This window comes from Pelmatolapia mariae, linkage group LG2 (assembly GCF_036321145.2).
Source record: "Pelmatolapia mariae isolate MD_Pm_ZW linkage group LG2, Pm_UMD_F_2, whole genome shotgun sequence".
Taxonomy (NCBI): domain Eukaryota; kingdom Metazoa; phylum Chordata; class Actinopteri; order Cichliformes; family Cichlidae; genus Pelmatolapia; species Pelmatolapia mariae.
Window position 1 is genome coordinate 9,303,877 of NC_086228.1, and position 16,171 is coordinate 9,320,047.

The 16,171-nt window shown below is 46.8% G+C and overlaps 1 protein-coding gene across 1 annotated transcript in view; it reads right to left on the reverse strand.

The window, feature by feature from the left end:
- The window catches only part of mtnr1al (melatonin receptor type 1A like), a 31,197-nt gene extending 15,331 nt beyond the window's left edge, over positions 1–15,866 (reverse strand). Inside the window, exon 1 of the mRNA XM_063492666.2 lies at positions 15,416–15,866. Coding sequence (XP_063348736.1) covers positions 15,416–15,677 — 262 coding nt within the window. The 5' untranslated portion in view covers positions 15,678–15,866. The remainder of the gene's footprint in view (positions 1–15,415) is intronic.
- Between the last annotated feature and the right edge of the window lie 305 nt (positions 15,867–16,171).

The window sequence follows — 16,171 nt, forward strand, 5'->3', positions numbered from 1 at the left end:
ACCAGCTTTGGGGAGTTGTTCACAGGGTCATATCTTGACATACACACACACACACACGCCCATATACATACACACACACACACACATACACATACCTACACATACACACAGATGGTACTCTTTGTTCACATGTATGCCTATGTAAGACGTCATATGTTAATGAGACTATGCATATTCATGTAATCACAATAAAGAGCAGTGCTACGGGGGAGCTAACTGAGAGTGACTAGGGTTCGAGCGTCAGGAACAGCGCTCGTCACGGTTCTCTCCCTCGTACACGAGCAACACAAAGAGCTCTGGTGACTTGCGTCTTGTTTTTGCCATTGTAGTAGAATTGTCTTGGCGTTCCAGCAATAGGTTTATGCTAGATGAACCTATCATTGTTTCTTACACATTTAACAAATTTTTATTGCACCTGCAATCTGGCTCCTGTGTCTCATGCACATCCAGGGTGATATGACACATGCATTTGAAATCTAGATCAGAAGCCAAAAACTGGCAACAAGAAAAAGCCCACCTCCACTCGGGTGATCAGAAATCGAGATGCAGGCAACGACTGGAAGCACAAAAACTGGAGACACATCCAGCTCCTCCCAGCAGGACATGAAACACCTCACTAACCCACATAGCAGATAGGTCTGGCCCGAATCTGGTGTCAAGCTGGCACTTCTGACTGACTGGTGTGTTGGCAGGGTGTATGTCAACCAGATGTGGGCCAGGTCTGGCAATGATGGCACTATTTATGTTCCTATTTTCCTATTTTAGTTAGAAGACCCAAATGCCATGTTGCAATACTATACTGCTATGGTAGCCAATGTTTCAAATGCAGGTTTGACAGGTTTGCCACCGAGTGGCTGTAGCTCAGGAGGTAGAGCAGGTCACCTACTGATCAGAAGGTTAGTGGTTCGATCACTGGCTCCTCCAGTCTGCATGTCAAGAGTGTGAATGTGTATGTGTATGAATGCAGTTAGGAAGCACGCAGTTTAGAGAAAGTGCATGACTGTGGCATTTTGTATAGAGCCCTTTGAGTAATCTGACAGAGTAGAAAAGCGCTATAAAAGAGTCAGTCCATTCACTGTCTGAACAGAGTTTTGTCATGTTACTTTTGCACTATTATGTTCCGGCACATGTTGTTATTACGTGGCTTGATTAAAGTACACATTAGGCTGACATCTGGGGCCAGAGCTGAAACTGTTCTGGGCCAGCAGTTTGTCTGCAACTGGCCCGTGGCTGCACACAATTTACACATGGCCCACATACCGCAAAGAATGACTGCCCTTTGGTGGCCCAGACCAGGTTTGCCAGAGGTGATCCGCAGATGGGCCAGCACAGGACCACCAGTGTGTCTGCAACTGGCTTTGTGCTGGCCCATGTGTGGGCCACCTCTGGCAAACCAGATCTGGGCCACCAAAGGGCCGTCATTCTTTGCAGTATGTGGGCCATTTGTAAGCACATTGTGTGGGCCAGATCCGGGCCATACCAATTTTGCTATCTGGGAAGGAGGTGTCCAGCAAGTCAGCCGGCTCTGACGGAGCTCCTCACCTGGCCTCTGAGGATGAGCCAGGACACCTTTTAGAGGATTTGTTTCTGGCCCTTGTATCCTCACAGCTGTATGACCACAGCTCATGGTCACATTAGAGGTCTGAAGGAAGCAGAAAACCTGGCATAGCCCTGACTCCATTCCAAATTTACTCTACTTAAGCGTTGCTAGCTTAAAAAAGAAACTTTGTATTTGCTGTGCAGTAAAGATCCTCGAACTGTGTTTTAGTGTAGAAAAGTAAAACTCCACAGGGTGCAATTCAATTTGGAATGGCCACCAAAGCATGAGATGCAAAGAAAACACACAAAGAGGAATCAGATCTCCTCCTCGAGCTGGAAGTTTGACTTCCACAGCAGATTATTTTAGTATTTTTGGGCTCCGTTTCATTCTGTCAGTTTAAACACTGAAGCAAAGCAAAGAGAATTAGCAGAGAGAGACTGACCGTAATCATGCATCTGTACGTGAGATATATGTAATCCATCCATCCATCCGTCCATCCACTGTGGACAGGCAACCATTCGCACCTACAGCTGATTCAGAATCTGGGGTAAGGTCACAGGGCTGTGTTTGGACTGTAGGAGGAAGCTGAAGAGAAGCCACATGCACACTCCACCCTGGGTGAAGCTGGGCGATTTGAACCCCCACACTGTGCAGCTCCAGTTCAAAGTAGTTTCTGAGTGTTTCTAAATCTAATTGTAACAAAACCTGCAGAGCTGCTAACCTGACATTTCAATCTGGGTGCAGCACTGGCAGCAAAAGGCACGTTAACCTGCACTTCTTCTTGTAAACTAGAGCCGAGTGAAATGTACGACATGGTCATGGTATTTGTGCGCATGTCTATTAAATACCGGACTCATAAATGTTTTGCACATCCCAGAGAGTAGGAGGCTTAATGAGATAAAACTTAGCATCATGGAAGTCATGTGAGCACAGCCTAAAGTTAGCCTAATCGCCCTGAACAAACATATCCTGAAGATTTTTATCCACAGAGCATTTTTTAGCAATAATGCAAAATCCAATTGAGTTGTTTTTGCTAATGAATCCAGGGTGAGGCTAACCTCCAGGCTAGCCTACAAAAAAGCACGTCAGAGAGTTTCTTCTGAAACCTGTGAATGAACTTGCAGATGCGTCCAGATGTTTTTCCTGCAGTAAGAGCATTTTGTACTGGAGCTGTTACTCATGAATATTTGAGATGAGCATTTGCGTCTGCAGTGCTAATGAAGGACAGATGTATGAGGTTCATGAATGAAGCAGCTTTGTGTGGTTTGCTCCGGCCCAACGGGACTGTCCTCAGAAAAGTTTGAGCTCTGCTGATGTGCTGAGCCTGAGATCAAACAGGACAGTCTGACTCAATCAAATTGATTACTGGACACAGTGCACAGTTTCAGAGCCAGAAAATGAGCTGAACAGGTAAGAGTTTGGGCAGTCAGCCAGTAACCAGTGACGCTGATACACTGCACTTCCACCCATGTTTGAACAGTCCCTCTGAGACCTGAGCAGAGCAGCCCAACTCTGAAATTACTTTACATATAAAATCTTTGCTTCTTTTTCAGCACGAGCAGCTGAAAGAAGAGTTTGCAGGTTAGGAATGAAGGTAGTCTGTCGGGCTTGTGTAGATGTGGTGATGGCGACATGATGAAGTGTAACACCAGTGATCAGGTAATGCATCTCTGACAGGGTAGATGGAGAGGGAGAGCAGAAAAATGGAGAAAAGAGGTGAATCATTTACCCTCAGGAGAGAAGAGAAGGATGCAGTCGAGAGGAGAAAATCTGAGAGATAAGAGACCTGATGGGACAGGAGGAGGAAAGAGAAGAGCGATGAAGAGGAGAATCCTTGAAAAAGAAGGAAAAAAGGACACTGTGGAGAGAGGGAGAAAGACAAAAAGTTGGAGAGGATGAATCAAGTGGAAAGGGCAAGAAAGGCAGGAGAGAGGAGAAAAATGGACATGCAGGAGAAGAACTGAGAAGAAAATTAAGGAGATGAGGCTACTGAAGAGAAGGGAGGAAGGGGAGAAAGAAGAGAGATAAGAGAGGACAGGATGAGTGATCAGATATCTGAGGAGGCAGCGAGAAGAATAAATGACAGAGGTGAATAATTCGTCCAGATTTCCAAGTTTTATCATTACAACCCTGGCTCAGGGATCAACAGAATGTGTTGGTTTAATAACTTTTCACCACAGCAAGGTGATGCTCTGGAGATCAAGTGTTATGGAATAACTGGAAGGTGACAAAGAATGATCTTGGATAATCATCCCAGTGTTTATTTACCTGCTAATTCAAACAAGGGCGGCACGGTGGTTAGCACTGTTGCCTCACAGCGAGAAGGTCCTGAGTTTGATTCCACCATTAGGCCGTGGTTTATCTGTGTGGAGTTTGGATGTTCTCCCCATGCGTGGGTTCTCTCCGGGTACTCCGGCTTCCTCCCACAGTCCAAAGACATGCAGTTAGTGGGGGTACGTTAACTGCAAACTCTAAATTGTCCGTAGGTGGGAATGTTTGCCTGTGACTACGTGTTAGCCCTCCACAGACTGGTGACCTAGGCAGAGCCCCAAAAGGTTGATTGTGTTCATCTGGACGTAGGTGTTTTCAGTGGGGGAAACCTTTCGCCACTCATCCAAGTGACTTCTTCAGTCTCAGCTGACTGCAGGTTTCCCTAACCTTATAAACTGACTAACAACCCACATAGCAAAATTGGTATGGCCCGGATCTGGCCCACATACCGCAAAGAATGACGGCCCTTTGGTGGCCCACACATGGGCCAGCACAAGGCCAGTTGCAGACACACTGGTGGTCCTGTGCTGGTCCATGTGTGGATTACCTCTGGCAAACCTGATCTGGGCCACCAAAGGGCCGTCATTCTTTGCGGTATGTGGGCCATGTGTAAATTGTGTGCAGCCACGGGCCAGTTGTAGACACTGTGCTGGCCCAGAACAGTTTCAGCTCTGGCCCCAGATGTCAGCCTAATGTGTACCTTAATCAAGCCATGTAATAACAACATGTGCCAGAACATGCAAAAAAGTGCAAAAGTAAAATGACAAAACTCTGTTCAGACAGTGAATGGACTGACTCTAATATAACACTTTTCTAGGCACCCGGATTACTCAAAGTGCTCTATACAACATGCCATATTCACACACTTTCTCTAAACTGTGTGCTTCCCACACATTCACACTCTTGACATGCAGACTGGAGGAGCCAGGGATCAAACTGCTAACCTTCCGATTAGCACGTGACCTGCTCTACCTCCTGAGCTACAGCCACCCGGTGGAAAACAGTAAACCGTCACTAGGTTTTGGATAAAGTGTACACTCACAAACCTGTCAAACCTGCATTTGAAACGTTGGCTACCATAGCAGTATAGTATTGCAACATGGCATTTGGGTCTCCTAACTTAAATAGGAAAATAGGAACATAAATAGTGCCATCATTGCCAGACATGGCCCACATCTGGTTGACATATACCCTGCCATGACACCGGTCAGTCAGAAGTGCCAGCTTGATACTGGATCCAGGGAAGACCTGTTTTCTATGAGCCTGGGCCACATGACCCAAACCACAATCGAGCCAGATATGGCATGAAAACACACAGACAGTGGCATCTATGCCAGGCCTGGCCCATATCTGGATGACATACGTCTTATCATGCCAGAAGTCAGCCAGCAGTGCCGGCTTGATACCAGATCCGGGCCAGACCTCCTTGCTATGTGGGAATGGGTGGTGAGGTCAGTTAGGGGCGGCTTCACAAAGTCTTACAATGCTTCTAAATAAGAATACTTTTCAAAAGGTGTTCGAATTCACTGAGAAGGCTCGTCTAGCACAGCGTGAAAAGTCTAAGCTACGTCCACACTAATGCGTTTTCGTTTGAAAACGCATAATTTTCTCTCCGTTTTGGCCTCCCGTCCAGACTGAGACGGCGCTTTCCCCAAGGAAAAATGCAGCGTTTTGAAAACGCTCTTGAAAACACATACATTTCAAAACGGAGCTGTCCCGTCGCAGTGTGGACACTCGAAAACGCAGACTTTCGAAAACGATGACGCATTTTAGTCATGTGATGCAGTCATGTGACCAATTAAACAAAGATAGCGGAGGGCATTATACAGCAGTTGTTTTGTTTGCTTTCAATTTTGACAGCCCTATTAAAGATTAATATCAGTTTGTACATGCTCCAGATAGCTTTTCTTCAAATTATTTAATTCTCACTCACTTTAGCAACTTTACTCACAGCAACAACTCCACCTCATTGTTAGTCCATTTAAAAAAAACCTTTTGCTGCGACGTTTCAACGAGCCGGAAAGTAAATAAATGGCAGACAGAAATGAGGCAGGCCGAATCTTCTTGTTCTTCTTGCATGCGCAGTACTGGAACGTATGCATTTTCGGCCATTTCAATGTGGACGCACAACTCTGTGAAAACAACTGAAAACGCTAGTGTGGACGCGGAGCATTTTCAGACGAAAACGCCGTTTTCAAATCTATCTGGGCTAGTGTGGACGTAGTCTAAGACCAGGCAACAAAGGAAGTTTGACTTGCTGAGCGTCAGAAACACCAGCAAAATACAGAGTGTTCTCAGCGGCCAGAAGAAAGATGGATGCCACACAGAGAAGTGTGGACAAGTGGGTGAAAAATATGTCTGACAGACAACTCACCCAAGCAGAGACAAATCCCGCTAGTGGACTGATCACAGCCACAGAAACATTAATTCGAAACAACATTGCAGACGTGGAAGCAGAGCAACTACGGATAAAGGTTTCGGCCTGTCCCAGCAATGCAAACATCACTATCCAACATCAAGCATGGAGGAGAGGAAGGCGCTCGCATCACTTAGTAATGACAGCAACATTATCATCCCTCCGGCAGACAAGGGTAGGTTCATGAGAAAATTTTGCTGCTCAGTGACAAAAATATTTATGAGGCCCTGAAAGGAGACCCAGGAAGTGGTTACAGGAAGAGGATGATAGATTGTCTGAAGTAGTTAGAACAAGACAATGCCACTGACTGGACCTCATACGACAGGCTATACCCAGGGCAATCTACACCAAGTCTATATGGTTTACCAAAGTTACATAAACAGGGTGCACCTTTAAGACCAATTGTCTGTATGATCAACTCGTTTCTGGCTTCGATGCTTAACCCGTTGGTAGGCAGCTCTGAACACCACATCCAGAACACCTTGGATTTTGTTGAGAAGGTGAGAAATGTCATTATGGAGGCAGATGAAACAATGGTCTCATACGATGTTACATCTCTCTTCACTTGTGTTCCAGTCACTAAAGCGTTGGAGGTAGTTTGTAAGAGATGACAGGATGACCCCAACCTTAGCAACAAGACCACTCTCAGCATCGACCAAGTGTGTTTGCTTTTGGAACTGGGTCCTCATTCCACATATTTCACATAAAAGGGTCAGTACTACAGACAGAAACATGGGTGTGCCATGGGTTTCCCAGTTTCACCCACTGCGGCCAATTTGGAAGAAGTGGAAAAGAGGCCTCTGTTATCTTACCCAGGTATGTAGATGACATACATCAATGGTCTTTGATCAGTGGTCATCACAATTTGCATATTAATATCAGGGTACTTTTTGTTGAATACAGCTCCGCCTTCAATACAGTCATCCCACACAAACTCACTCACAAGCTGGCAACACTCGGCCTACACACCACCCTCTGTGACTGGCTACAGGACTTTTTGACTGGCAGGCCCCAGTCCGTCAAGATCGGCAACAGGACTTTAGCCAGCATTATTACAAACACTGGCGTTCCACAGGGTTGGTCCTCAGTCCCATGCTCTACATCCTGTACACCCACGACTGTGTCGCCTCCAATAGGGATAACACCATACTGAAGTTCGCGGACAACACAGCAGGGATTGGTTGCATCACTGGAGGGGACAAAGCGGCTTACAGGAGAGAGGTGGCCGGTCTGGTGTCATGGTGTGAGGACAACAACCTCACCCTCAACACTGATAAGACAAAAGAGATGATAGTGGACACGAGGAAGAAGAGGAGGCCTCACCAGCCGCTGTTTATCTGGGGCCTTGAGGTGGAGGGGGTGAGCAGCTTTAGATACCTAGGCGTCTACATCACTGAGGACCTCACCTGGACACTGAACACCACACAGCTGGTCAAGAAGGCTCAGCAGTGGCTGTATTTCTTGAGGAGGCTGAGGAAATTTGGTATGTTGGCCAAGATCCTCAGCAGGTTCTACAGCTTCATTGTGGAGAGCACACTGACCAGCTGCATCACTGCATGGTACGGCAGCACTACTGCTATGGACCGCAAACGCCTGCAGAGATACAAACAGGCCTGTAGTTTGTATCAAAGACAGTGTCTTTGATACAAACTACAGGTGAGTGTGGCACGATCACAACGAGGTTTTCAGTGCATCACTCTCCTTGTGACTCATAACCACTCACCAACACAGTTGGGGAAGACACATTTTTCCCTAGAACCCATAAGTTGCCAGGGGCTGTCTGGTCTCTAGGCATGTATGACTTCATTGTTTCAACCTAAAAAGGTAGCACCAACTCAAGAAAGCCTCCAGGTTACTGATCCTGTGGAATTGTGCGTATCGTATTTGGATGAGAGGGTGGAGATCACAGTTTTGAGCTAATTTGACCAAAACTGTAGCTCAGATGTCTTGGACAGTCTGTTACCACAGTAACCTCCCTGCAGCCATATTATTGGTCAGATAGTTGCACTAAAATGCCCCAAAAGGCTCCAACAGCACAAACACAGTCCAGAGGTCCAGTTCCAAATCCAGCTGGAACCTAGCACACAGCTAGCAGCTACTGCTTTCTGCATCGCCTTCTACCTGTAAGTAAAAAAGAGGCCACACCCCTAACAATGCAAAAGGGGAATTTTAAAAACACCCTTCCTCATACAGGTGTTATGAAAGGGGAAATTATCTATAGAAACTAAAACAGTTTGTGTATCAGGCTGTAAACACGTTTATTTTTACATGGGAGTCTATCCCTTTTTTAAGTGATGACGTATGAATCCTGCTTCCAGGTCCAGACTACTCTGCGTTTATTAAGGCTGTTGTGTTTTTAACATGTTTTAATGCTTTGTATCTTGAAGTCAGTAGTCACTGTTTACCTTTCTCGGTTTTTATTACCACTATTCATTTTAAAGCTCAGTTTTTAAACCCTTACGATGTAACTACATCCCAGCCCATGCAGGAATATATTAATAGCTAACCTTGTATTATGGATGGATTATCTCAGTTGTTCTCCTGATTGAAGTTTGGTCTCTTTACAGCATCCTGCCATGTGAATGCATTTGTCCCTAACCGTTGGGAACCCTCACGTTAACTTTTATCAAGTGGAAAAAAGTTAGATAAGATAAGATAAGATAAGATAAGATAAGATGACCTTTATTAGTCCCACACGTGGGAAATTTGTTTTGTCACAGCAGGAGGTGGACAGTGCAAAAGTTATGAAGGACAATTAGAATAAAATAAAATAAGAATAAATACAGTACACAACTGTACAGAATAGAATAAAAATAGAATACTATATACAGTAGAATAAAATAGAATAAAATATACAATAGGATAAAAATAGAATACAAATGCTATATACAACAGAGTGAAAAATACAACGGTGCCAGAAAGATTATTGCACATTTGTGTTATTGCACATTTGTGGATGTGTGTGTATGATCAGTTAAAGTCTTTGTTGTGGAGTCTGACAGCAGTGGGGAGGAAAGACCTGCGAAATCTCTCCGTCCCACACCGTGGGTGCCGCAGTCTCCCACTGAAGGAGCTGCTCAGTGCTGTCACAGTCTCATGCATGGGGTGGGAGATGTTGTCCAACAGGGATGACAGCTTAGCCACCATTCTCCTGTCACTCACCACCTCCACTGGGTCCAGAGGGCATCCTAGAACAGAGCTGGCCCTTCGGATCAGCCTGTTCAGTCTCTTCCTGTCCCCAGCAGAGATGCTGCCACCCCAGCAGACCACACCATAAAAGATGGCTGAGGCCACCACAGAGTCATAGAAGGTCTTCAGGAGTGGGCCCTCCACTCCAAACGACCTGAGTCTCCGCAGCAGGTACAGCCTGCTCTGCCCTTTCCTGTAGAGGGCGTCTGAGTTATGAGTCCAGTCCAGTTTGTTGTTCAGATGAACACCAAGGTACCTGTAGCTGTCCACAGTCTCAATGTCCATACCTTGGATGTTCAGTGGTTGCAGTGGAGGATGTTTGTGCCTGCGGAAGTCTACCACCAGCTCCTTGGTTTTACTGGCATTGATCTGGACAGCTGGCACCAGTCCACAAAGTCCTGAGTCAGTCCTCTGTACTCCTTGTCGTCCCCATCAGTGATGAGGCCGACTATAGCAGAGTCATCAGAGAACTTCTGCAGGAAGCACTGGGTGGAGTTGTGGGAGAAGTCTGCAGTGTAGATGGTGAAGAGGAACGGAGCCAGAACCGTTCCCTGTGGGGCCCCGTACTGCAGACGACCCTGTCCGACACACAGCCCTGAGTCCTCACATACTGTGGTCGGTCGGTGAGGTAGTCCAAAATCCAGGTAGTGAGGTGATGGTCCACTCCAGAGTTCTCCAGCTTGTCCTTCAGAACCGAGGGAAGAATAGTGTTGAAGGCACTGGAGAAATCAAAGAACATGATTCTCACAGTGCTCCCAGCGGTCTCCAGGTGAGCGAGGGAGCGATGTAGGAGGTGAATGACGGCATCATCCGCTCCAATGCCAGGCTGGTAGGCAAACTGAAGTGGGTCCAGTGATGAGCTCACAAGGCGCCGAAGCTGAGCCAGGACCAGCCGCTCCAGGGTCTTCATCAGGTGGGATTTCAGAGACACCGGCCTGTAGCTGTTGAGGTCCTTGGGGCGTGAAGTCTTTGGCACTGGTACAACACAGGAGGTTTTCCAGAGCTGTGGGACTCTTCCCAGCCTCAGGCTCAGGTTGAAGAGGTGCTCCATCACCCCACACAGTTGGTCCGCGCAGGACCTGACGACCCTCGAGCTGATGCCATCTAAACCCGCTGCCTTCTTGCCATTAATCCTCCTCAGTTCCCTCCTAACCTGGGTGGTTGAGAGAGACAGGCTGGAGCCTTGTGTTGATTGTGTATTGGATGCTGTTGTTGGGGGTGGGGAGGAGTGAGCAGGGTGAATAGAGGAGGTGTGAAGTGTCTGAGGTGTCAGAGGTGGAACAGCAGCAGTGGGGGTGGGTGAGTCTGCAGCCGATGTTGGAGACTGCCTCATGGCTGAATCAAATCTGTTGAAGAAATGATTCAGTTCATTTGCCCACCTCACATCCCTCCCAGGCAGAGAGTTCTGATGTTTGTGGCCTGAGATGGTTCTGAGGCCTCTCCAGACTTCACCAACGTTATTTTGCTGAAGCTGGTTCTCCATCTTCTGCCTGTAGCTATCCTTCCCATTCCTTATCAGTCCCCTCAACTCTCTCTGCACCCTTTTCAACTCCTCTTTGTCTTTCGATTTGAAGGCCCTCCTCTTCTGCTTGAGGACAGCTTTAATTTCCGGGGTAATCCAAGGTTTGTTGTTGGAGAAACACCGTACAGTCCTGGTAGGTACGGTGTTATCCACACAGAAATTAATATAGTCCGTAATGCATGTAGTAAGGCTGTCGATGTCCTCTCCGTGGTCGTCACAGATCACCTCCCACACAGTCGACTCAAAACAATCCTTAAGAGCCTCCTCGCTCTCCTGCGACCATCTCTGTACTGTGTGGGTGGCTGGTGGCTGCGCACTAAGGGCTCATACACAGGGACAAGGTGCACCAGGTTGTGATCAGATCTGCCCAGGGGAGGGAGAGGTGATGAACTGTATGCCTCTTCAGCATTGGCATACAGTAAGTCCAGTGTTTTATTGTCTCTGGTTGGGCAGGTCACATACTGGGTGAAGGTGGGCAGTGTGGAGTCCAGTGAGGCATGATTGAAGTCCCCTGATATTATGAGGAGGGCTCTCGGAGATTGTGTTTGCAGTCTGCTGACCACTGAGTGGAGAGTGTCACAGGCTGCATCCGCGTTGGCCGAGGGGGGGACATACGCTGTTATCGCGATAACATGCGAGAATTCCCGGGGCAGGTAGTACGGACGCATGCTAACGGCTAACAGCTCAATGTCTCTGCTGCAGAGTTGTTCTTTTACAGTGATGTGCCCAGGGTTACACCATCTGTCATTCACAAACACTGCCAGTCCCCCTCCTTTCCTCTTACCGCTGTCTCTTGTCCTGTCCGCTCGAAGCAGCTGGAATCCCGGTAGTGTCACACTCGTGTCCGGAGTTAGCGGTGTTAGCCACGACTCCGTTAGCATCATGATGCTACATTGCCGGTACTCCCTCTGTGACCAGGTTAGCGACGTGAGCTCATCCAATTTATTGTGCAAAGACCGTACATTTCCAATAATTACAGAAGGAAGAGATGGTCGATAACGTCTCCTTCTCGGGCGACGGCGCTCCTTCCCAGCACGACACCCCCGTCTTTTCCTCCTCAGCTCGCTGGGAATGTCGGGTCTGTCCGCCGGCAGTACTGCTGTGGGACGCAGCGCTAACAGCTGATCCTTACTGTAAACAAAGGATCCCTGCTCTGGGTCCCCACACACGGGTGAAAAAAGTAGAAAAAAACTAAGAAAAACGACCAGAACTAGCACAAAACGGTAGAACATGGTTGCAGAGTCTAATTACTAATACGTTAGTTATAGAAAAATTACGAGAAGAAAAGATAAGAAAGAAAGAAACTCGGAATGAGCAGAGCTGCTGTAACAGGCTGCCGCACACGGGGGGCGCCGGAAGTGTTCATCCTCCAGCTTCAGTCTGTTTATATTATGCTAACCATAGCTGTGTAGCTAGCCACCGCGTAGCACATCATTATATACCAGCTAGTGCAACTTCAGTAACCCTACTAAAGTCACTGCTGTTTAGTTTTCTGTCTTCAGTGATAACAGAGCTGTACGTTTTAATCTTATAGAAATCCCTCAGTCAGAACATGGTATATCATCTTTAGATGGAAACTAGTGAGCTAACTTCCTGCTAACTTCTAAATCTGTTACACTTCAGAAATTCTGTTTTCATGGATGCTTGGATGTTAAACTTTACTGCTACACCTGGTAGAGCAGCCACACCGATCATTTAGACAGTCAAGAATTTATACAGTTTGTAACTCTCAGTGATGCTGCAGTGTTCGTTTGATTTAGGGACCTGAAGCAAAGTTTGGACCCAGAAACAGCTAATGACGTCAGACTTAAACACCAGATGGGACTGACTCTCTGCTGCTGCCTCTGCTCGACACTAGAGGAACTGTAGCTCTTGGTTTCGTTTTCATATTTGCTGCATAGCAGATACACTTGTTCTGTTTGGAGGGTTAATGATGGATCGATCATTAACAGGTGTGCTCACATCTGTAGACAACGCTTTCTTTTTCTGCATTTTGTCGCATTATTTTATCATAACCCTCCAAAAGAAGATGATCACTGCAGAGGTCTTATTTGAAGTACAGAAAAACGAGATGAGGGTACAGAATGACCTTGTAATCAATTAGCTATACAGTGTAAAGTGGATATTCCAGATCTACCAGCTTCTGTAAGGTATAATTTCTCAGATGTGCAATTATACCAACCTTCGTGTGAATTTTAAAAAGACTGGAAAAAGAAAGTCTTTCTGTTATCTGGAGTTTCTCAGCAGGATGTAAACCCACCACAATGTCAGTGCTCACACTTTAAGCACTCTGATCCTTCAACAAAGAGAAAGAAACCTCAGATGCAGCAGGTTACTTCAACCATCTCAAACTAAACTCTTCATCTGTTCCAGTCTTCCTGTGTGATCGAGTAGTACTGATACGGTATCCATGATAATACTAACAGAAAGGTAGTAATGCTCTCTCAGATCAGCTGTTTTTCCAGAGGATAAAGGTTACAGCTGAGAGTTTGAACAGCACCATGAAAACTGCTAAACGAGTTAAAGTCCATGGAATCGGCCCACTTGAGAGACGGTGCAGATCGAAGGTTCAAAGACCGGTTTTGATTAGTTTAGATTACATTTTAAAGATTGAGCACGTCCACGTGGAGCCTCATCCATAGAAATGCTGCTGTGATAAATGCCTTTTAGTACCAGACATTAAGAAATGGTGGTGGAAATGATGAAGCGAGCTGTTTCATGCCACATTTCAGACAAAAACAATGCACATTTTTTAACTGGAGTGATGACTGCTTCTGTTTTTTTTGCACCGAGGGAGAAAAATGTGACACTGGAGATTTAACTGAGCTCAGGCCTGAAAAAACAGTCCATCAACACGACATCAGAGCCATACAAACGCAGCAGGACGTGTGGCCACAAGAAAAAAGTTCAGTGTTAGACTGTTACTGCAAAAGCAATCTAATTACTTTCTGCAATGACTAAGTAAAGTATGCATTACTTTCTTCAGAATTTATTTTTCTGGAGGCAAACAGCGGTGCGGCGCAAGTTGTGTAAAATGTGTTGATCTCCAGCACCCTGACCTGTGCTGTGTATCGTTGTGAGGAGAGACTACGAGCAGGTGCAGCAAGTCTGAGCACGCTTCAGATTCATGCATCGGGTTTTTGTTGCTTCAGTAAAGTTCTTAAGCTCAACACGATGAAATGAACGACTACGTTTAATGTAAACCTGATGTCTGTGAGCTGTTCCTCTGATTAACACAAACTGTGTTAAGAGCAGACTTCACCTACTCTGGACCTTTCATACATCAGCTCCTTTCACATCGGGGCTGTTTTTGATTGAAACCCTGATGAATCTGCCTGGACTAACTCTCCTGAGGTCTTGCTGGACGTCAGGCGTCACCAGAATGTGAAAACTGCCAAATAACTCATGGGGAAATATGTGAGTATTGAAAAGTGCAGTGAAGGAGTGTGAGTGCTTTATCAGAGCCTGTGATGATGATGCGTTTGATGAGCAGGAGGTGCTCAGGTGCTTCTGAAGTGTGCGTCGCTGTCAGAGTTTTACTCATCGATCACAGTGAGTCAGCTGTCAGGCTGCCAGCGCTTCGTTTTTCTCACACCTCAAACGTGTCGGGGAGTCTCGGAGAGTTTCATCCTCTGCATGAGCCAACAGCTCGTCAGTGCCTGAGAGCCAAACTTCAGACTCTTCAAGACTTTCACAATAAAAGAGCCATTAAAGGAGCTCATCTACCTCTCAGGCTGATGTTAGAGTGGCTTCTGTGAGGACTCCAGGATACCACATGCTCTTTTTATTCCTCTAAATATTCTTGCAATCATATTACAATAACCAAGTAACTGCATGATTATGACTGTTTTATGGTTTTTATAAGATTTATCAGTTAGGATATCATCAGAATATCACGCAAAAATACTGAGCTACACAAACATGAAAGCATGTCGGAGCCATCGCCCTCAGAAAAATGGACCAATGGATCAATCCACTCATTTTTAACTCCCAAATGATTAAATTTCTATGTGCTCACAGACAAACACAGGAGCAAAGAGAAGTCCTTTCATCTCATCATCGGATCCATCAGCCAATTAAACTTTATTAGCTTTTCATGCAGGTTAGAGGCGCTTCACAGGTGACTGAAATATCTAATAAAACAGAACAAATGACACAAAAGATGATTTAAAATCAAAAGAAATACATGCAAAATGCAAAGCTATTGTTTATTTATCTAAAAACTTGGAAAATGTCTGCAGCACAAAAATATAAAACAACCAACCTGCAAAGAAAAATAGAATTATTCAAGCAGAAAAGAGTTCAATAAATGAAATCAATAAAATTGAACAGAAATAAAAACGATTCATGCTGGGAACTCTTAGAGAGACATTCACTGATGTAACCGAACATCTGGTCACATCTGTTCTGGAATCACAAAGTTCCAAAAACTCAAAGAAATCCAGCTGACGAGCATCTACCGGGAGGTCACGTGTACCTGCTTTCCTGAGCTTCCTGTTCCTGAACACGGAGACGATGACCAGCAGGTTCCCGATAACATCCACCACGATGGTCGCGATGAGGACGCCGGCCAGCAGGGTGGCCACCCAGGGCACGGCGTGGTGCTGCGGGGCCCCTCCTCCCGCGGCCGGCGTGGAGTTGCGGGGCCCCAGGGTGCCCGTCGCCGCGGTGGGCTCCCGGTCCTCCAGGGGCATCAGTTGCGGGAGGTGCCGGGGGTCGACGAGTCGCATCGGGTCCATTCAGCGTCACGCGCGGGGGTCAGAGCTGCGCGCGACGCCGCCTTCGGGCGCGCGGGTGTCCGGGTGAAGCATGCCGACGCGTCTGCGCAGGACTTTTCCCGCCTCACGGTTCCCGGTTTCAGTCACAGCTCCGCGCCGCTGTTGCCACACTCACGTGCGCACAGACGCCTCTGTCCGCGCGCAGCAACTCCGCGCGCTTATAGCGCCCAGCCTGCGCGCAGCCGCTCTGCGTCTCCGTCTGAGGAGAGGAAGACACCTCCAGCACTGCCTCCTCTGCTCCTCCCTCCTCTCCTCCCTCCTCCCTTTCCTCCTCTGCTCCTCCTCCCTCCCCTCTATCTTCTTCTTTTTCTATTTCTCATCTCTTCTTCCCCTCGTTCCTCCTTTCCTCCCTCCTCCCCTGCCTCCTCTCCTTCCTCCTTCCTCTCCTGCTGCATCTCCATCTTCTCCTCTGTTGTGCTGTTTGAACCATTCTAATGGTTAATGTTCTAAATGAT